Raw genomic sequence first — 21,134 nt, 5'->3', positions numbered from 1 at the left:
AGGTTTGCTAACGGGCAGGCGTTTATTTCAATTGATTGCAAACAGACTGTACCCTGAGCACCATGTCAATGGACAAAGCCTTCTGCAACGGCTACAATAACACACGTGTAGCCAGACAATATTGTCGCTTATTGCATGTTAATTTCACCATTGATCTAGCAAAGACCAGGCCGTTATCTCTCGTATCACTATGAATAGCAGGTTACTATCCTGAATTGATTAAGACGAAAATTTCTGTCTTTTCATCATTTCTGTCTGGGAAAATGTGCTGGAAACAGTCCTCTTGGGAATGTTGCCATATGCTGGCTCTTGCTCTTCAGACCACAATTTTTTAGTAGAAATCGCAAGGCGAGGCCAATTAAGGTGAACAGTGCCATTGTCAATAGAAGTGTGTTAATGGCATGATAAGCTATGAGCCAAAGGCCTGACTGGTGCACTGATCTATCAGTATGACCTCCCTTGCAGCTTTTTTAATGTTGTGGCATGTTCGTTGTTGGAAATCTGCAATGAAGTGAAACCTATGTAAATGCTTGAATCTTCTTCTAAAATTCACCTTTTTAATGGCCACACATACTTTATCTTTCTTGTTCATGTGAACCTCTTGAATGGCTCTGTGGATAGTGTCTGCCTGGAGATCAGAAGGTCAATGGTTTGATCCCAGCTGCATCGTACCAAAAGATGTTAAATGGTGGTACTTGTTGTTTCCCTGCCTGGCACTTGGTGTAAAACATGGACTGATCAGGTATCCATGTATAACTGTGGCATGGTGTCTCAGTTGGCTAGCAATATAAACCACGCTTGCGCACACACACACACCTGCTACCACTACCAACTTAAGGGGCATGATTCGTCTAAGGCGCCGCGATTCGCTGTGCAGAGTTGCATCCCTTGGGCACGCCAGAAACCTATGATTGTGGTTCGAATCCCGGTTCACCCCGATTATGTTTCTAGGTTTGTCAGCACCATACCCATGCTCGTGGGTTTCACCGAAGCGGTAAACGTCTGAGATCTGCATCACTTCAGGCTTTCTTCCCACATTAAGCTGACATGCCGCGATATAACTGTAATACTGTTAAAAGGGGCGTTAAACCCAACTCACTAACTCACTCACTATATTCTTAAGTTTGAATGAGTCAAAAAGTTACGGATCATAATATTCTTTCGGATATTTTTATTAAATTGTATGTTCAGTCTTCACTACGAAAAAATATCCCCACAAATTTTCATGATCCGTAACTTTTTTCGTTCAGTATATATGTCTAACAGTGAATGTTTTCCTTAATTACGTACTTACATTTTTTAAATGCTTTGTCTTTTAACGCCACTCTCAGTAATATTCCAGCTATGTGACAGTAGCTTGTGAATAATCAAATCTGGATCTGACAATCTAGTGAATAATATTATAAGCAACGATCCAAAACTCTCATGGTAAGTTGAAACATGAACTGAGTTACTGAGTCTGACCACCCAATCAATTAAGTCAATTAAGGTCTAGCATAGGTATCTGGGGAGCTGGAGTCCCAACAGGGTAATTACACAGAAACCATGTTTCAGTTTCACACAAGACACTAAATACAAGGTTCAGGCAAGAAAGGGGCACCGGGTCGTGGAGCATGGTCCCCTGTTGTTCATTCAGGCCTGATACTGCCTTGTGGAACAGATTTACTGCAGCCTTGATGTATGAACTACAACGGCTCTATACTCATTGTACTATGTTGTTAGCCAGTGTTTGAAAATAACCATTAAAGTCTGTATCATAATCCTGTGTAAAGAGGTGAATATTTAGGGTATCCCTCTTCAAATACTGGAGTGATGGGGGTAGCCTAGTGGTTAAAGCATTTGCTCATCACGCCGAAGACTCGGGTTCGATTCCCCACATGGGTACAATGTGTAAAGCCCATTTGTGGTATCCCCTTGCATGCTATTGCTGGAATATTGCTTAAAGTGGGGTAAAACCATATTCACTCACTATTCAAATACTATATAAGCAAAGCACCCTAGGATCTCCCTTTCAAACAATCCTGGAAGTGACTGACCAATCATATTAGCCCTGAAGAGGGGCTGGGATTCTGTATGTATAGATAGTTTTTCAGTTATAGCTGCAAAACCAGATATTTTTATTATTAAAAAAATGAACTTAGATATATATTTTTTAAAACATTTTGGGACAATGTTTTTTTTTGTTGAAGAAATTTCATTTTTTTCAAATGTCTGAGGCATAACAATTTTTTCAGGTATTTTTGGGGTATTTTTGTGTGGATAAAATCCTAGTGTATGGTGAGGCTGTCTTTTTCAACATTTGTTTAATAAGTAGCATACCTCAAGATCAAGAATCCCCTTAATTTCAAACACTGTTGTAGTACCTACAGCATGTCTGGCTAGGTCTCTGCATGGTCGGACTGAATTTTCAACATCTGTTTAATAAGATCCTGACAGTGATTTTCCATCTACTGTTAAAAGTTAGCAGCTGAGATTTACCGGTGGTTTGGCTCCTGAGCCAGGTTACCACTTGAGATTGTTGCCTAGCATGGTGTTTGACCATGTCCCTCACCTACTGTAGCACATGGGCTTCTGTTTACATTGGTAATATTTATAATAAACGGAGAGCCGGGCTAATCTGCCAGCCAGGTGGGCTGTAGAGGAGAAAAGGTCCAAGTGGTTGCTGGGTGTAGGGAAAGCACTGGGAAGGAAAGGAATCAAGGAGCTTGATTGTGACAATATATCTAATTGAATTGAGTTACGTTTAATCATTTTATTTAAAGGGGGGAAGAGTGAGTGAGTGAGTGAGTGAGTGAGTAGTATGGTTTTATGTTGCTTGTGATTTTCCTGCAATATCATGGCAGGGGTCACCAGAAATGGGTTGCACACATTGTACCCATGTGGGGGAATTAAACCCGGGCCTTCGTTGTGACGGGGCAAACACTTTAACCACAAGGCTAACCCACTGCCCCTTAAGAGGAAGGAAATCAAGAGAGTGGTCTATGTTGTGTTTGTGAACAGTTTCCATTTTCATGTGGGAATTCTTGTACAGAGGAGGTTCCAGGTAACTGTAAAAATACTAGTAACTGAAATGTGGATCATATGTTGGTTTGCTTGTTGCTCAGCATCCCACTCAGCACTATTCCAGCCACATGACTGCGTCTGTAAATAATTAAGTCTTGACCAGACAGTCCAGTGATTGACATCATGAGCATCAATCTATGCAATGGGGATACGATAACATGCATCAACCAAGTCAGCGAGCTTGACTCTCCGATCCTGTTGGTTGCCTCTTGTGACACTGATTTTCATTGATCTATTCATTTACTTTTCACCACTATTTTGCCTTTTACTCCCAGTTGGAATATATTTCAGCCGATTATCGAGACTGATTATTCTCTGGCATTGACATTTTATATTTCTGTCTAGTAAGCTGAGCTAATAATAGCCCAAATATGTCGATTCTTAGTGTATTGAAAATGATGTGGAAAGTTAGGCTAGAGGACTTTAATGGAGAGGACATCTCAAACAAAGAAATACTCTTCATATTAATACCATAATTCCAGTAGGAAGAAAGGAAACTTCGTAATATTACAAACGAACAATAAAGAGATTGTTATCCATAAAAGGTTGCATGTCTTCATGTTGTTTCAACTTCTAAATGCCTTGAAACTTGAAAATCTCTGTCAGAGACGATTTTTACAGTAGTCAGCAAAACCCTGCCATTTCCATATCAGGAGCATTAAGTAATGTTCTCATGCTTTCATGGCTAAAAGGTTTAATATTATGAAGTTACATATGAAAATCGGCATGGAATAACCTTGGGCTGGGTGAATAATTGAAAGGTTTTATTTTTAGTACTCCTAGCTATTGGGCTGAGATGCCCATACCTCAGTGATAAGTGACTCACAGGTTAATAATGCTGCTGCTGCTGCTGCTTCTGGCTGTCAAGGTTCCCAAGTGTGGGAAATTTGAGGGGAATGCTGTGAGAGATAAGAGTTTTCACAGTACAGTTTGTACCTAAGCTTTATGATGATCTAATAGTTCTGAAAAGCAGGGTCCTGTTCTTCAAAGTGGTCTTCCTGTTTCAACATTCATAAGTGTTTGTTAGAGAATAGGAATTACGATGGTTGGAGTTTGTGGTCCAGATAGGGGGCCATCGGGACATGCTGTCAGGGGCTCTGTGGTCACTAAGGGGAGTTCTATTCCATTTGTGGGTATGTTTGTGAAGCCCCTTGTGTTCCCCATTCACCCAACAGCTTGGGGCACAGGTTGCCCGGCAATGGAAGGCACAACAATTTGCTATGCAGAGATGTGTCTCTTTGTTGTACCAGAATCCCATGACTGTAGGTTTGAGTCCCGGACACAGATTATGCTTCTTGGTTTGTAAGTACCAAAACCATGCTTGTGGGTCTCACTTAGGAGACCTTCATCACTTTGGGCTTTATTCAAACATCAAGCTTTCATATGTGATCATTTAGTTTTTTCAGTATCCAGACATTGGGGTGAACATTTTATTATACATTAACTTGCCAGTGTACAAATAAAATGTCTTGAATGAAATTATTGACATAGCCATAGGATTTAACAGTAACACAGAAGCTGTGAAGATCATAAACTTGTTTCATTAATACACAATATGTCAATGTCATAGTGTATTAAGAGATGGTCAGGTAGCCTAGTGGTTAAAGTGTTCGCTGGTCATGCCGAAGACCCGGGTTCGATTCCCGACATGGGTACAATGTGTGAAGCCCATTTCTGGTGTCCCCCGCCCTGATATTGCTGGAATATTGCTAAAGGCGACGAAAAACCATACTCACTCACTCAGTTACTCAGTCTCTCAGTGATAGTGTATCAACCTGGGTTTGTATCCTTGTGAAGTTCATGACATGGTTTACATGGTTCTATTTACGATCCCCTGTGATACTGCTGGAATACTACAAACTGCAACATAAAACAATATCAACTCACACACTGACATGACTTAACTGGCGAAGATTAAAATTGTTCTTCAGGAACCCATGCTTGTCGTAAGAGGCGACTAACGGAATGGGATTTTCAGGCTCCTTGACTTTGGTGATGCATTTCATTGTGTCACAACTGTTTAGATCGATGGACATGATGTCAATCACTGGATTTTCTGGTCCATACTTGATTATTTACAAAATGCAGTCATATAGCTGGAATACTACTGAGTGTGGCATTAAATAGTAAGTTACAAACACTGACATGATTTGTCCTGTTCAGTAATGGGTGAGGTGTGAATTTTGGCAACTTTGCAACTTACATGAGTTGTATTCTCCCCAGTGAGTTGATGATTTCTGGTAGAATTTGGCCCAGTGTACCAAGGATTGAATTCTTTTCTTGAGCAAGAAGTTGCTGCTTTGGTGCTATATTGATGTAATCAATAGTTTTTTTACTTTTAGTATAATGAAGTGAAGAATACTTGATTAAAAGTTTTTCTTGATACGCTCACTGTTGTATATGTAAAATTCAGATTGAGATGATTGTCAGGATATTTAAGGGTAAATCTACCCATGAAGATCCGGGGAAGAAAAGGTCTTCAGCAACCCATGCTTGCCTTAAAAGGCGACTTACTACTTGTCGTAAGAAGCGACTAATGGGATCGGGTGGTCAGGCTCGCTGACCTTGTTGATGCATGTCATCCCAATTGCGTGGATCGATGCTCATGATGTCAATCACTGGACTGTCTGGTCCAGACTCAATTATTTACAGACCGCCGTCATATAGCTGGAATATTTTTGAGTGTGGCGTTAAACAAGAAACAAGCAAACAAAGGGTGAAACTATTTGAAGAGTGAGCTGCTGTCATGCAAGTCACCGTTTGGTTTTGTCACAACATATATATACGTGGGTCAGACAAGAACTGTAAACTGTAAACATGGAAGGGATGCTGCAGAGGAATGCAAGATGGCTTGATCGCTGTGGGCACATGTCGCTTGCAAGGGGGACACAGGGACAAAGGAAGTTTGCCTTTCAAGACTTGGTGTAAGATATCAGATTTCACCTTTCCGAACATATTTAAGACCAGACTAGGACTAAAACTTTTTGTCCTCGATTTTCTTGGTTTCCATGGCAGCGGTTCTGTCTCTGATTAATTCGAGCTGTGCTAACGCCACTGGGTGTTTCCAATCCAGATTGAAAAAGTAATGTCTGAGTTAATCAGCTTATGGTCAGAAACACTCCTCACTTTTTGTGTTCTGTGGCAAATTGGACAGTCTGAATCTAGATTGTCGTTTACCTAAATCAATTTACAGGGAATTATCTGAATGTTAAGCTACACCCACTCCATTGCAGTTTTACCCAGGGCATTTTGTGTGTTAGAAGATCTCTTTTACAAAATCCACTTGCACAACGTCAGACATACCCAGGGCATTTTGTGTGTTAGAAGATGTCTTTTACAGAATCCACAAAGTCAAACATACCCAGGGCATTTTGTGTGTTAGAAGATGTCTTATACAGAGTACACATGTACCAAGTCAGACATACCCAGGGCATTTTGTGTGTTAGAAGATCTCTTTTACAAAATCCACTTGCACAACGTCAGACATACCCAGGTCATTTCGTGTGTAAGAAGATGTCTTATACAGAATCCACAAAGTCAGTCATACCCAGGGCATTTTGTGTGTTAGAAGATGTGTGTGTGTGTGTGTGTGTGTGTGTCCGTGTTTGAAGGTATCTTACACAGATTACCCTGGAAATGAAGGAATTTAGAACAGTTTTATTTGAAGATTAAGAATTCTTTTGTTGATTCCATGTTGTATAGGACCGCCTCCGTGGTCTAGTGGTAGAGCGTCCGCCCGGAGAGCGGAAGGTCTGGGGTTCGATCCCCCACCGCGTCTTACCCAAAGATGTTAAAAGATGGTACTTGTTGTTACCCTGTCTGGCGCTCGGCATTAAGGGGCTAAAACAAGGACTGGTCGGCTCGGAGTCAGTATACTGTGTCTGAGTGGGGTATTCATGTTAAACTGCGGCATGGTATCTCAGTGGATTAGCACTATAAATCGGCATCAGTCCGGACTAGTACAAGCAGCCACACACACACACACACACACGTACATGCACGTCGCAATATAAGTGCAATAATCTTGGACGCGACATTAAACCCCATTTCACCTCACCTCACCATGTTGTATGGCATTCGGAGCCCTGGGAGACATGTTACCTTAGTGGACTTTTGTTAGAGTAGATCCTTGGGGAGCACTCTATTTAAGAAGTGGCAATTAAATAAAATCATTGGTCAGGCTTGGTGATTTGGCTAATTGCTTGTCATCGTACCCAGACACGATGTGTGATGTTGGCCAACAGACCTGAACGTCTGCAGTACAGTCAAGGGTTACCTCCCCTAGATCAGTCCCTCACTGAATGTAGCTATGACAGCTTGTGACTTTGAAGGTGACATATTTAGATCTCCAGCTGTTTGCTAATTCATGGGCTTCTAAAGCATATTTAAAAAAAAAATGGGAGGTTATGGAATACTGTCGTTTCCAGTCTTGCCTGGAGTGAATGCGAGAAGACAGTAAAAGGACTGGTCATTCATTTGGGTGGAAGGGTTGGAGGAATTGTTTCTCATTTCACATTATCCCCCATGCATGTCATCTATCCCAATTGAGTCAATCGATGCTCGTGATATTAATCACTGGATTGTCTGGTGCAGACTTGATTATTTACAGACCGCCACCACATGGCTAAAATATTGCTGAGTGTGGCACTAAACAACAAACCAGTGGATCTGTGAAGCAAGTAAATAAGTGGTTTTGCCTTATAAACCTCACATAACTCCTCACTATGCAACAGCACCATCTATCCAAGGAATTCCAGGGAACATGTAATGTTGTATGAAACTGACGAGGCACTTTGTGTTGTCGGAATAAAATAATCTATACTGAGCTTGAGGTGGTGTTGAAGTCGCTGTCCCTTGTTACAGAGATTAGGATAAGAACATTGAGAATCTGGATCACGACTTGGGGTCGTGTCAGAGGAAATTGCTACATCATGCTCTTGAAGAAGATTATGAATATTCTCAATAACATTTCTCACTTTCCTCTTTGGGTTTCCTGTCATGAATTAATCGGTGTTGCATTGGAGATTCCATGAATATGGCTGGTTGCGCAATGGTAATCTTTCACCATCTCTCCATGCTAATTATAGAAAGTTAATTCTATCAATGTATAAATAAATTTATGTCACTTAAATGCATACCATCACAGGAGAATGATATATCTTGTGCTTACCTCCACTCTTCCACAAATTTCTTTCTCAGCCCTATTTCTTTCATTCCTGAAAAGCTAATGAATGGTTTTCATGAATTTTTAAATATATCGAATAATTTCTGTCTTATTGGTATTATTTTAGTAAAATCTCAAGCATTATCTTTTTGTCTGATCGTGATAAAGCCATAAATTGGTTGTGGGTTAGCAAAATGGAGAAAGGTTTGCCTGTCTTGTCTAAGTCCAGGTTTGGTTCCTCACAAGGTTGAAGCATGCTCTTGGTGCACACAAGGGGTATATGGTTGGAATAGTGTTAAAGACAGTGATAACCCATACATTCCTTAGCCTGTGAGGATTTTGGATTAGACTTGGTCCCTTGCCTAAAAACCTATCCTGCACATAAATGGCAACTTAATCAAAGGATCATGGGACTTGATTGATTTAGGATGTGTCAATGTACCCAGACAATATGGGTTGTTGCTTATAAAACTCTTTATTGATGTAGTGAGGTCAGAGTTACGATAGTGGGGATAATATGTATTCAAGGTTCAAAACAAAATATGGTATGGATATAGAATTAATAAAAATTAAATTCTCATAAATATCTTTAATGCAAAATAATTTTATTTTGTTCCATCAAATCCATATTGCTTCAGAAAATTTGTAAATAATAAAATGACAATATTATGGCATCATGAGAGTGAAAATTAGAAGAGGGGACTATGTTTCTGTGAATTGAGTTTCAAGGTTGAAGTTGATCTGTATAAATTCACTGTCATATTTGACAAATATCCAGGTTTTTGTGTATAATTATGTGAGGTATTTGGCATCACATAGAGAATTTGGATACATGCCAGTTGCTTAATATGTAGCATTTTGATAATGCATAGATTTAGAGGTAAAAAATGTGGTCCTGTATTGACTTAATATTTTTCTTGTGTAAGAGAAATATTTCAGATGTGTATGGCATTAGGAGAATGTGTTAATTGACTGTAAGAAGGGAGCTGTCCCTTAGTACAGGAGGACTAACTTGTATTACAGAGTCCAGGTCAGTCAGTGCTTTGTCTTACATCAGGATCAAATACAGTGAGGATGTTCCACAGAAACAGATCCAGTAGATTGTAAAAGGGTGATGCACACTTCAAGTCACAAAGGGAACAGTGTACATATGGGACTGACGCATAGTGCATGAAAACTTGAGGGGAGGCAGAACCCTCCATACATATCGGGACCTCTAGTGTTACAAACGAGGGTTGGTTGGTTTGTTTGTTGTTTAACGCCGCACTCAGCAATATTCCAGCTATATGATAGTGGTGTGTCAATAATCGAGTCTAGATAAGACAATCCAGTGGTTAATATCATGAGCATCGATCCACACAATTGGGATTGATGACATGCATCGACCAAGTCAGCGAGCCTGACCAACCGATCCCGTAAGTCGCCTCTCATGACAAGCATAGTCGGAAAGTGTCATGTTATGATGAAACTGTTACTATAGAGATACTATTAATGTGATAGCAGATACAAGACAGAGTTTGAAACCAGTTTTTGTGTCAGTTGCTTGTTGTGATACATGGTTTTAATGTTGGTTCAAAGTGAGAGTGTACTAGGGGTGGGTGTGTATACTAAGCCCTGATGCATGTCATCGATCCCAATTGCATGGATCGATGCTCATGAAATCAATCACTGGATTGCCTGGTCCAGACTATAGACTATTTACAGACCACGGTCATATAGCTGGAATATTGCTGAATGCGGCGTTAAACAACAAACCAACAACAACTGTAGTGCAAGGTGCTGTCAATGATTGCATCTCTGCCAGGATGTGGTTATTGTTGGTTAAATTTTATAACATACACATAATTTTACCCTGTTTTTGTTTGTATCTTTGTGAGTACAATATGATAATGGCCTCCCAAGAAAATATTACCTTTGCAATACATATGGGCTTTTAAGAATTTGAGATATGGAAAAAGACACAACCTTTTCGGTCTACCACCTAATTTGTAAACCATGAGCTTGGAACCACAATATTTTCCCCTTCTTCAAGAGGTATGGTATGTGTTACAAGGACTATACTAGAAACATAAAATGAAAGTACTGAAGATAGTCGCTGTTCATGAGATAACCTTATTGCAGGTAGGAGGAATTGATAGTTTTATTTGCAGCAGATAAACATTATCTAAAAGCATTTAATCGATACAACAATACCCAAACAATTTCATTTTTACAGTCAAATGATATCAGCACCACTTCTACCGACAGCACCTTCACATAAAACGACTATACAAATTTTACCATGTTGACAATAGAACACAGGTCTTGGCAAACACACTAACCACTTGGCTACCTAATGTTTGTACAAGTGAAAAATAACATGGCAGAAGAGCGTGTTATGGCTCTTAATCTTCAGCTGTCTGATATTAGCATGATATTGCAATGATGTTGATTGACATGCCATGTGTACCAGCTACAGTGATAGATGTTTATCAGTTGTTATCTCCATGTGTTGTAAGCTTGCTTGATGATTGGCTAATTAGGAGAATTATCTTTGCATTTTGTCTCAAACTTGACATCTTTATATTTTTGTTATCTTTGACAAATGTGAGAATTTTGATTTGGTTGTAAATTCTTGAGATTCAAGGATTTATTTTGTGATAAGGAGTGCCATGATGTTTTATTGATCCTGAAACTGGTTGATGATGTGATGGGAAGTGAAATCTGAAACTTTTGGCAAAGAGTTAAATAATATGCCATGGTTCCAAATATCATACTTGCCTTTTTTATTTTTCGTTCATTAGAATCTTGACTTGCTCTTCAATGATGGGGGGCGGTGATGTAGCCAAGTGTTTAAACCGTTGACCTGGGCTTGATTCCCCGACATTGGTACAATGTGTGAAGCCCATTTCAGGTGTCACCCGTTGTGATATTGCTGGAATATTGCTAACAGCAGCATGAAACCATACTTACTCACTCTTCAATGATGGTGCTTCTAGCATAAGGCATGAATGTCTGTATATTAGCTACTAGTTAAACTTTGGGTTGAAGACAAAACAGAGCTGATAAAAACTAAAACAATTTTTTTTTACTCAGATTAACCCTGAATGTGTTCATGGTTTCAGTCATGGAGTATAGCGTCCTTGAAGACCTTGGTTAGAATAGGGTTCTGGCAACCCATGCTTGTCATATGAGGCGACTGATGGGATTGGTTGGTCAGGTTCGCTGACTAGGTTGATGCATATCATTGTATCCCAACTGAGTAGATCCATGCGCAGGTCAATCACTGGATTGTCTGATCAAGACTTTTTTACTTTCCACCATCTTATAGCTGGAATATTGCAGAGTGCAACGTTAAACAACAAACGAACAAATGAGTATTTCAAGCTTATACCTTCTGGGAGTAACCTTGTTTTCATTTTCCATTTTTCATTTTTCATTTCTGTGACATATTTGTTGTTTCTCCAAAAATAAAGATAAAGCGGACAAACAAATAATTAACTTCAGTTGGCCCAAAGTGACTTTCCTGATGGATCTAGGTTGTGTGAACAGAGTATATGCCACAGATGTGATCTGATAGAAGATGTGATACACCATGAATGTCTTTGGTCTAGACAAATTCTATGTCTTGTTCAGTGCAGTTTGCAAGAGGCAAAAAAAAAGAAGGAAAAACTTAATTTTTATTAGATTTTGGGAAAGGAGCATGTTTCTCTACAAGTGTAAACAATCAGTGTCTTTTTTCTCATAATAAAACAACTTTAAAACTCAGTAAATTATCAGTGTCTTTTTTCTCATAATAAAACAACTTTAAGATTCAATACATGAGTATAGTTGTTAGAGATGCGAGCAACCCAAGCTACAACTTCACTATCCACAAGAGGGGTATAAACTTGAAAATGTATCGCCAGGTATGTGGACGTCTGCTTTTTTTTTGTAGCGTCTGCTTCCGCATCATCAAGCTCTTGAATGAAAAACTATTCCCATTTTGGTATTAATCCAACATTTCAAGTTTGCTGGCACAAAAAACACATTCATTTGTCAAAAGATGCTCATTTGTCTCTGTATGTCTTTTCAGATGTCCGGATGATTACGTTGGCGAGTTCTGCCAAGACTTGAACCCCTGCAGAGCCAATCTGTGCATGCATAACAGCACATGTACAGTCGTGCAGCGTGCGGACGAGGCACCCAGAGGGGTTTGCCAGTGTAAAATAGGTAAGGCTTCCCAAACGATACATAAAGTGAATTTAACTGTTCAGTTTCACACAAGTCATACATAATTTTGTCTTTGATGGATGAGATAAATTCTGAGACTAGACAAGTATTGCTACTGTCGGCACTGTTGGCACAAGTACTAAGCAATCTACTTTTGGCAGAGGTTCTGAGGGACCGACCATTTAGTAATCTGTGGGGCCTGGCATATTGTATTAAGACTACATATTTTGTCCGCTTCTGCTGCAAAACCAGATATTTTTTCAATAAAAACCCAGGCCCTGCCAGAAAATCAAAAGATTTTCAATTTAAGTAAAGGATTTTAAGCCACAGTCAGCAATATTACACCATGTCCTTAACACTCATTTCTGCTGGAAACATTATTCAATCTTATGTTTCCATAGTCCTAAAACATTCATTATATTCTAATTATGATCATCTGTGATCTCATATTAACTGAATATGAGACTTGAATCACTCAAACCTGTGGGAATTCCAGGACAGAATGGGTCCTCTGTACCCAGTGTTTGTCTGCCTAAGTGATGCCAGGCACAGTAGGCCCCAATCACCCAACCAGTACCCAATACTTGTCCCCCTTGGTGATTCCAGGGCAAAATAGCCCCCTCCCCCCCCCCATCCCCCTTACTTACATGCTTATGTGGTATAGCTAGAACATTTGCTGACTTCAAAGTAATGCAACCCATTCACTTCTAATAAACCAACCTCTGCTGAAAGATAGCCAAATTTTAGACAAATATAACTGTCTTTGTACAAGAGATACGTTCGTCCAAGAATGCATATGCTTACACAGAGAACAGAAATGACTTGCTGTAAGAAATGCTTAAAAAAAGAAGAATTTTATGTGTTTGAATCAAATGGCAGACTCTATTTTTAACTGTCATGGAAACTGATGACTCTTTGCTGTCAGGGGTGGAAGAGTTATCTCCCTTTGTCAAGTGGACATTGGCAACTTTTTGAAACAGCTGTTTCCCATTAATGCTGATCAATCATCAGTACCTGATTATTTTCAAGACATCTACAAGCTCTCAATGTCAATGGAAATGTTATTCTGTAAATATTTTTTTGAACATAACTCCTCTTTGTGCATGTAACTAAAATCTATTGAAGTGTTTTCAAACATAAAATGTCTGGATTGAGTCAAGGGACAGTCAGTTCCGTAAGATACAAATACCGTATTTTCTTGAGTATAGTGCGCACTTTTTTTGGAAAAAACACAGCTGTGTAGAAGGGGGTGCGCATTATACACGAATTATGAGTTTGGGTGTTTTTTTCCCCCATGGAAAAATTTCTCGTTTCAGGTTATTTAGCATGACGAGTGAAAATGTCAACCATGAGGCTTTCACAGTACAACCCCTTTGTTGTTTGAGCACTTTCAAAATTAAGAATAATGCTTCAGAGTTTATGAAAATTCTATCTTTTTAGGCATTTTAATTATCAATTATCTTTAAAATTTCATGTCCCACCGGCATTTTTTCAGCCATATTGCTTTCTTTTTTTCTTTATCCCTCAACATTTGAACACTTCCCCCACCACCACCACATTCACTTGTGCAGGACTTTACACAATGCACAAATGTTGAGAATGGACGCAAAAATAAATAAACTGCGTCCCGAGGGACACACACTACTCATTGTACCTACAGTAAATCAAGAGTGTGTGTCTGTTATTTCATCCATCAAGCATGACCACTGTCCACGATTCATTACAGGCTCTAAAATATTTGTCTAAATGTACAGCACTAAAGCATGTACTTTACAGGACCCATATATTGCCTGTAAGGACCCTTAAAAATACATATTTTGTAAGTCAAGGTAAAACCCTGCTTGTGTGTGCAACAATACCTTTCATCCAGGTTGAAAGACACATTTAACCATTCCAAGATGGTCTACTTTGGTCACAATATTCATATTCAGTGTTCGCTCGTCACGTCAAAGACCCGGGTTCGATTCCCGACATGGGTTACAATGTGTGAAGCCCTTTTCTGGTGTCCCCCGTCGTGATATTGCTGGAATATTGCTAACAGTGGCGTAAAATCAAACTCACTCACTCACTCATATTTAGCGTCCATTTCGACCACCGTCCATTTTCTCGTTGACCTTTGATGGACATTGAGGACTATGGACAATATTTAGCTCAGATCATTGTGTGTGTCCTGGACACTGAAATATAACTGATGGAAAATAACCATTTCTACTTTTTTTTCCAGGATTCCAGGGGACATTATGTGAGATGGTAGACAGCAACAGTGCCTGTGTCAGCTCCCCTTGTCAAAATGGAGGGTCCTGTTCTAACATCAACAGCCTGTCCGACTTTACCTGCCGCTGCATGCCAGGATATAGGGGTATGTGCGTCGCCACATCATGCTGGTAGTGTTCTGGGTTAGAATAGAACAAATGGACTAAATCGTCACCAGGCTCAGTGACTTAGTTGAGTCATCATGTCATCGTACCCCTATGGCGAGGGTCATTGATGTTGTACCCTGATGTTGTTTAGTCTCGATTATTTACAGGACACTGTCATATGGCTTGGATTTGGGGTGTCCCCTGACATGATATTGCTGGAGTATTGCTGGAATATTGCTTGATTATTGCTAAAAGCGCTGTAAACCTTCACTCACTCACTCACTCAGTCAGTCACTCACTCACTCACTCATGTAGCTTGGATAGTGCTGAGTGCTGCATAAACAAACAAACTAGGGCTAGGACAAGTCCAAATTTACTACCCGGTTACCTGAACCCCTATTCCTCGACTCTACCCACTGCAGGTCTCAAGATTTGGGAACAAAATGTCTGATTAGGAATTATTTTACCACATCTATTTAAATATATGCATCAAATAATCAGATCCTGCCCATACTGAAATTGACTGAAGCTTTATCTTTACTCAAATAGAATGTGTGCATCGTCAGAAAGAAATGCGAACATTAGCGACTTGTATTGTAACCACTCAGCTATAGTGAGTTTTGGTGATTAAACAATATATCACGTTAACTATCCATGGGTCCGGGTAGTCCTGTGGTTATCTACCTGAGTTCCCCGTCACATCCCTAAAACAAATTTTACTGAATGAAACACTGTCAGAGACTCTAGAGTTGTACTCCCTATGTGTGACAATGAATTGAATATATGATTGAATCACTAAAATATCATCTTTTGTATACTAGGCGATGGGGAAGTCTTGTAGTTAAAGCGTTAATTGTCACTCCAAACATGTTGGTTCAATTACCCTGATTGGTACAACTTGTGAAGACTATTTTTCGTGTCCCCGCCATGATATTCCTGGAATATTGCTAAAAGTGGCATAAAACCATACTCGTTCACTATTGTTTTCTGTCAAGAAAACATATCCAAGCCTTAGATGCTTATTTGAATGTGTCCATTTGAAGCCATATCAAGTATTGTCCAGTTGCTATCAGAATTTCATAGATCAGTTGTTCAGTCTGTGTTTGCAGTTCAGATCCTGCGACCACCGTACTTAGTTCAATCCTTGTTCCCTTTGCGTATTCAGAAATGTAATATTTTATATTTTCAGGCCGATATTGTGAGTTAGATGATCATTGCGCATCTATGCCATGTCGGAATGACGGAAGATGTACATCCTCGAGCTATGGATTTACCTGTGAATGTACACGAGGATTCCGTGGAAAGACTTGTATGGATGATTTGGATGAATGCACTGAGAATTCCAACCTGTGCTTAAATGGAGGCCGGTGTCAAAATACCTATGGAGATTACGAGTATGTATTGGGCTTCAAGCATATATTTATGTATTATTAGTTTCCAGATTATTTTATTGCCTAATAATATGCTTGTAAAAAATAGGACATGCTTATCCTTTTCTTGAACACCTGGGCCCACTTGCATAAAACGATCTTAGCGCTAAGATGATCGTAAGTCCCATACTTAATATTAACATAGGCTTACGATAGTCCTAGCGCTAAGATCGCTTTGTACAAGTGGGCCCTGGTGTCATGACTGATAGTCAGAGAACCATTAATATAAAAAGAACTATTTCTTATCCTGCTAAAACCGTCTGCAATTTCTACTTGATCCTGAATCCTATAGCACGTATAAACCCGAAACCTTGCCTACGCTGTCTGAGCTACAAGTAGAAAGAGGAAGTTGAATGGCATGAGGGGACATGCAGTGGTGACAAGCAGTGGGGGAGTGTTTTGGTGCTGTGTTACGGGATTTGGGAACAAGTAGAACAAGTAGGATATTGCAGATGGTCTTAGCAGGATAAGTATCTAATATCATTAATATTAGATTACTGTAATTTTCACCACTATTTTGCCTGTTACATTGGCTTACCTAGTCCAGACTCAGCTAACAGGAATAGCTGGAATATTGGTGATTGTGGCTTAAGACAGTATTCATTCACTCACTTGAGAATGTCCTTTGCAATATTATCCGGATAATTCTTGTTTACAGAATTTGTTGAGATAATATTCTTAGATGCAGGGGAATAAATAAAAGACATCAATATTAAAAAAGGTTTAAGATAGTTCAAGATGATTGTGAAGATTGTTGTATGTCTTAAAGCTACAACTGATGAAAGTAAAGTCATGAAGGAACATGTTATATTAGCTGAGTGAAGTTATAAGATAACACTTCATTTTGTTCAATTCATAGTTTGTCAAAGTCAGGATTTCAGACAAGTTACAATAAGGCATACCATATTGTCCTAGTAACCGCATGAATCCAGGAAGTAACATGCAATAATAATGAACCATGTCCAATCCAGTCTGTATAATGTAAGACAAACCGTACAACAGAGTGTTTGGACATAAGGCAAGAAAGTCGAGGGGTCATCCCTGATCGGAACAATTAATGAATTCTGGATCCAAATACAATGGCAGCAAACCTTGATTACCCCTCTTTACATGAACTATTGACTCTATGGACCAGTACGATAAACTTGGTATCATGATGCGATAAATATGCAAATTTGGTCAATGTGCAGGAACGACTTTCAAGTTCAGGTAGGGGTGATTCTTCAGAGAAAATACCTGCAAATCATATTTCATTTTTGATAAATGGGGCAGTACACTCATACATTGTATTCATTTACAGTTTCTTGAAATCATACATCAGTTAGTGAAGCTGCATCTTAAACATCAATCACGTTTAGAATGATGTTATATGAGTGATGTTATATGATAGAGAGATCATGACCTTTTATGCATTTGCATGTCGTAATTATCTTATATAATGAATAAAAGAATTACATTTAAATGATGATGTTATTTTGTGGCATTAAGGTGTGAGTGCCCCGAGCGGTATACAGGGCGCCATTGTGCGGAGAGATACATCCCTTGTAGCCCCAGTCCCTGCCAGCATGGAGGAAGCTGCACGAAGACTGACGAATTACAGTACCAGTGTACCTGCCTTGCTGGTAAGTCTCTTTAAGCCCTCATGTTAGAGGGATTACATACCTCATGTTTTCTTGCATGTTACATCACTTGAAGCCCTCCATTTTGAGGGATTGCGCACCCCATGTTCAATTTCACATGTCATGTCACTTGAAGCCCTCCTTTCAGAGGGATTGCGCACCCTATGTTGACTTCCATATAACATGTCACTTGAAGCCCTCCTTTCAGAGGGATTGCGCACCCCATGTGGATTTTCATATATAATGTCACTTGAAGCCCTCCTTTTGGAGGGATTGCATGTTGTATTTCAAATTATCTTGACCCTTGATCCTTGTAAGTGTAATGTAGCCCAGCTTACTTTGCTGAGAGTTGTCAGCACGTTGATGGTAGATCAGCGACTGAATGAACTGGACCATTTTTCATTTTTAATCCAATAAAACTCGACCATCCTGTGGACCTGTATGCCATGTTGGTGTAGCATGTAACACCGTTATTTCAAAGTTCAGCTAATTCTAAATCCTAACATCTTCTGTATGACAATTATGACATGTCCATGTGAAATAATTTTGACATTAATGAATGACTAGATTATAGTGCAATTAATATCTAATCCAACATTGTGGCCTTGGTGTCAGGGTCGTCCTGCTGGCCTGTGGAGCAGCCTTGACCAATGGTGGTGATGGCCATGTTTTAATTGTGAAGGTGATATATTGGGGCTGTCAGCTGTGACAGCTCGTCACATAGGGGCTGTGTGTGACCAGAGTAGATTGACTGGTTCAGAGGGAAGATGACATTTAACTGACTCTAATATCACTGGCCGTGATGACCACTGGCTTCAGTCAACAAAGGTGTACATTAGTATGGGAGTGTATGTTTTTGAGATTTGACTATCAAAATAATCAAATGTCATCAAAGGCTCTGAATGTAGATGAGAAGTGTTCCCATTGGGAAAAATAATCCACAGAACATCATGCTTGACTGGTCTCCCTGTGGCAATTCTGGGCAGAATATGTCCCCTGTATCTCATGCTTGTCTCTGTGTAGGGATTCTGAGCAGAATAGGTCCCCAATATATCATGTTGGTACTTCTATAGGGATTCTGAGCAGAATAGGTCCCCAGTTTCTCATGCTTCTCTCTCTGTAGGTATTGTAGGCAGAATAGGTCCCCAATACCTGATGTTGGTACTTCTATAGGGATTCTGAGCAGAATATGTCCCCAGTTTCTCATACGTGTCTCTCTGTGGAGATTCTTGGCAGAATAGATTAACAATTCCTCATGCTTGTCTCTGCATAAGGATTCTGGTCAGTACCCAATTATTTTGTACTAATGGATGGGGTGATGCGGATGTAAGAAATGGCAGATTGTGTGTCATCGCTCCATGACTGCTGAGTCTTATTTTATGTTAGTGGCTGTAATATGGCCAACCTTGCATACAGAGCAGTGTTCTCTCAGCCATATATAAAGATTAAAATATTTTTCCATACTATTAATAATAAATATTGTGATAAGGTCAACATACATAGATAAGAATTAGGAATTTTAACATATATAAAACTTGGTAAGATCTGATACTTCTTGCAATTTGCTTTACAATTACAATTTACAATTCTCAAAAAAGTAGATAGAAAGATAGCTATGTACCACAAATGAATGAAAATCAAGATATTTATTTCTTTGAGTGTCAGGGCGTGAAAATGCTGTTTATCATCCAAAACTGGCTCCCACAGGAGATATCTCTTGGATGAGATCAAGCGATATCTACACTGTAGATATGGCTGCAATGAAATCACATCACAATGCTTTGCAGACCGTTGTGACGTCACTGGTTACCATGATGTCACAATCAAATGACATCACTAATGGCTCTGCTACTGAAGCTGTTTGCAATACTTTTTACACTGAAGACACTGCTAATTCCTGTTTACAAATTGAAAAAGTTGAAAGAATGATGTTGGATGATGTATAAAATCTCACCCTTGTGTCTTTTGATAACAAATATATCAACACTCGATGAAAGTGGCAAAAAAAAAAGTGGCGGAATTTTTCCACTTTTAACAACTCGTGTTGATATATTTGATATCAAAAGACACGAGGGTGAGATTCTCTATATGTTCTGAAGGAAAAGCTAATGCTGTAATGGGAAAGTGGTTTACTGATGCTGTTGATAGAGGAGGTAGTGACTTCACAATGTCACTGTGAGTGTATACAGTTTGTGCAAGGCTATTATTTCCATCACTTTTTGATCAATAGATTCACATCTCTTCTTAACTTTTTGTGATAAAATATGAGATTTTTTTAAAGAGAGTGAAGGACTCTATCTTAACATTGTGAGTGAACAAAAGAACTTCTTGTCTTGGTGTATGGTTACAAGTCTGTGATAGATTTGAATGGAGGAATTTCCCATATTTGGTTCGATGCAATCAGCCAAGCAGCTAATGAACAAACTTAACATTTAACTCAAATGCTCATTTTTCATTGGTTAGGACAAGCAATTACTCTTTCGCCCTGTCAGCTGAACAAAAGGCCTGCCATTCTCCCACCAAACTCTCTCGCAAAGGAAGTTTATTGAATATGAAGCCTCTGGTAGTGGACATTCATAAGCAATTGTTTTCGTGACATGGTTATAAAACTACATCTGTCGACAAATTCTTTAATAGAATCATTTCATGTGATGTCCTGTTATTCAATCTTTGTTTTCAGGGAAGTAGTTTTATACAATATTTGCTTGCTCAGGATGAATTTATTTGTCCAACTTTTGGCAAGTGGGTATTGCTCACATGTCGATGAAGTCATTTTCTAATTAAACAGTCTTGCCACAAAATGATCACTCGGTTTGATTGCATATTTTTGCTGTGTCTGTTTGTTTTGATTAAAAGCTTTTTGGGCTGGCTGTCTGATTTCTTTGTTTACTAACTTGCTATAAATCTTGCAACTCATTCTCAGGGTTTTAGATAATGATGGAAAGTTTAACTCTTTTTTTTTTTGTCAGATTACATTTCGTGATAATGCATTAAATGTTAAAATTGGCCGAAAATCTTTATGTACATATTCTATGAAGTTGCGTAATGGGGAAGTTAATGGACTTTTACTGTAGAACATCTTACAGCATTGCTTGACAAATGACAGACACATACAAATCAAACCTGCAGATGTTTTGAAAACATGCTTGTTTGTGAACTGAAAATGTTCCTTTGTAATATGTTAGCTCATTGAAACTGTGGTTGAGAGTGCATGTATTATAGTCAGCAAATTCTGGAATAGAGTATAGTGTACCTTTTGTTAGGGTGCTTAACAGCCTGATATACTCCCTTACTGTTTGTGTCGTAC

General features: G+C 39.2%; 1 protein-coding gene across 3 annotated transcripts in view; it reads left to right on the top strand.

The window, feature by feature from the left end:
- Positions 1-21,134, top strand: part of LOC139459694 (neurogenic locus Notch protein-like) — a 107,406-nt gene that overhangs the window by 34,252 nt on the left and 52,020 nt on the right. For all 3 annotated transcript variants that reach the window (XM_071241324.1, XM_071241323.1, XM_071241322.1), the window contains exons 3-6: positions 12,282-12,418; positions 14,643-14,777; positions 15,968-16,172; positions 17,697-17,830. In XM_071241324.1, the coding sequence (XP_071097425.1) occupies positions 12,282-12,418; positions 14,643-14,777; positions 15,968-16,172; positions 17,697-17,830 (611 nt within the window). The remainder of the gene's footprint in view (positions 1-12,281; positions 12,419-14,642; positions 14,778-15,967; positions 16,173-17,696; positions 17,831-21,134) is intronic.

This window comes from Haliotis cracherodii, unplaced genomic scaffold (genome assembly GCF_022045235.1).
Source record: "Haliotis cracherodii isolate W230 unplaced genomic scaffold, xgHalCrac1.p SCAF_13, whole genome shotgun sequence".
Classification (NCBI taxonomy): domain Eukaryota; kingdom Metazoa; phylum Mollusca; class Gastropoda; order Lepetellida; family Haliotidae; genus Haliotis; species Haliotis cracherodii.
The sequence above is the reverse complement of the archived record's forward strand: the minus strand, read 5'-3'. Positions and strand labels throughout refer to the sequence as shown.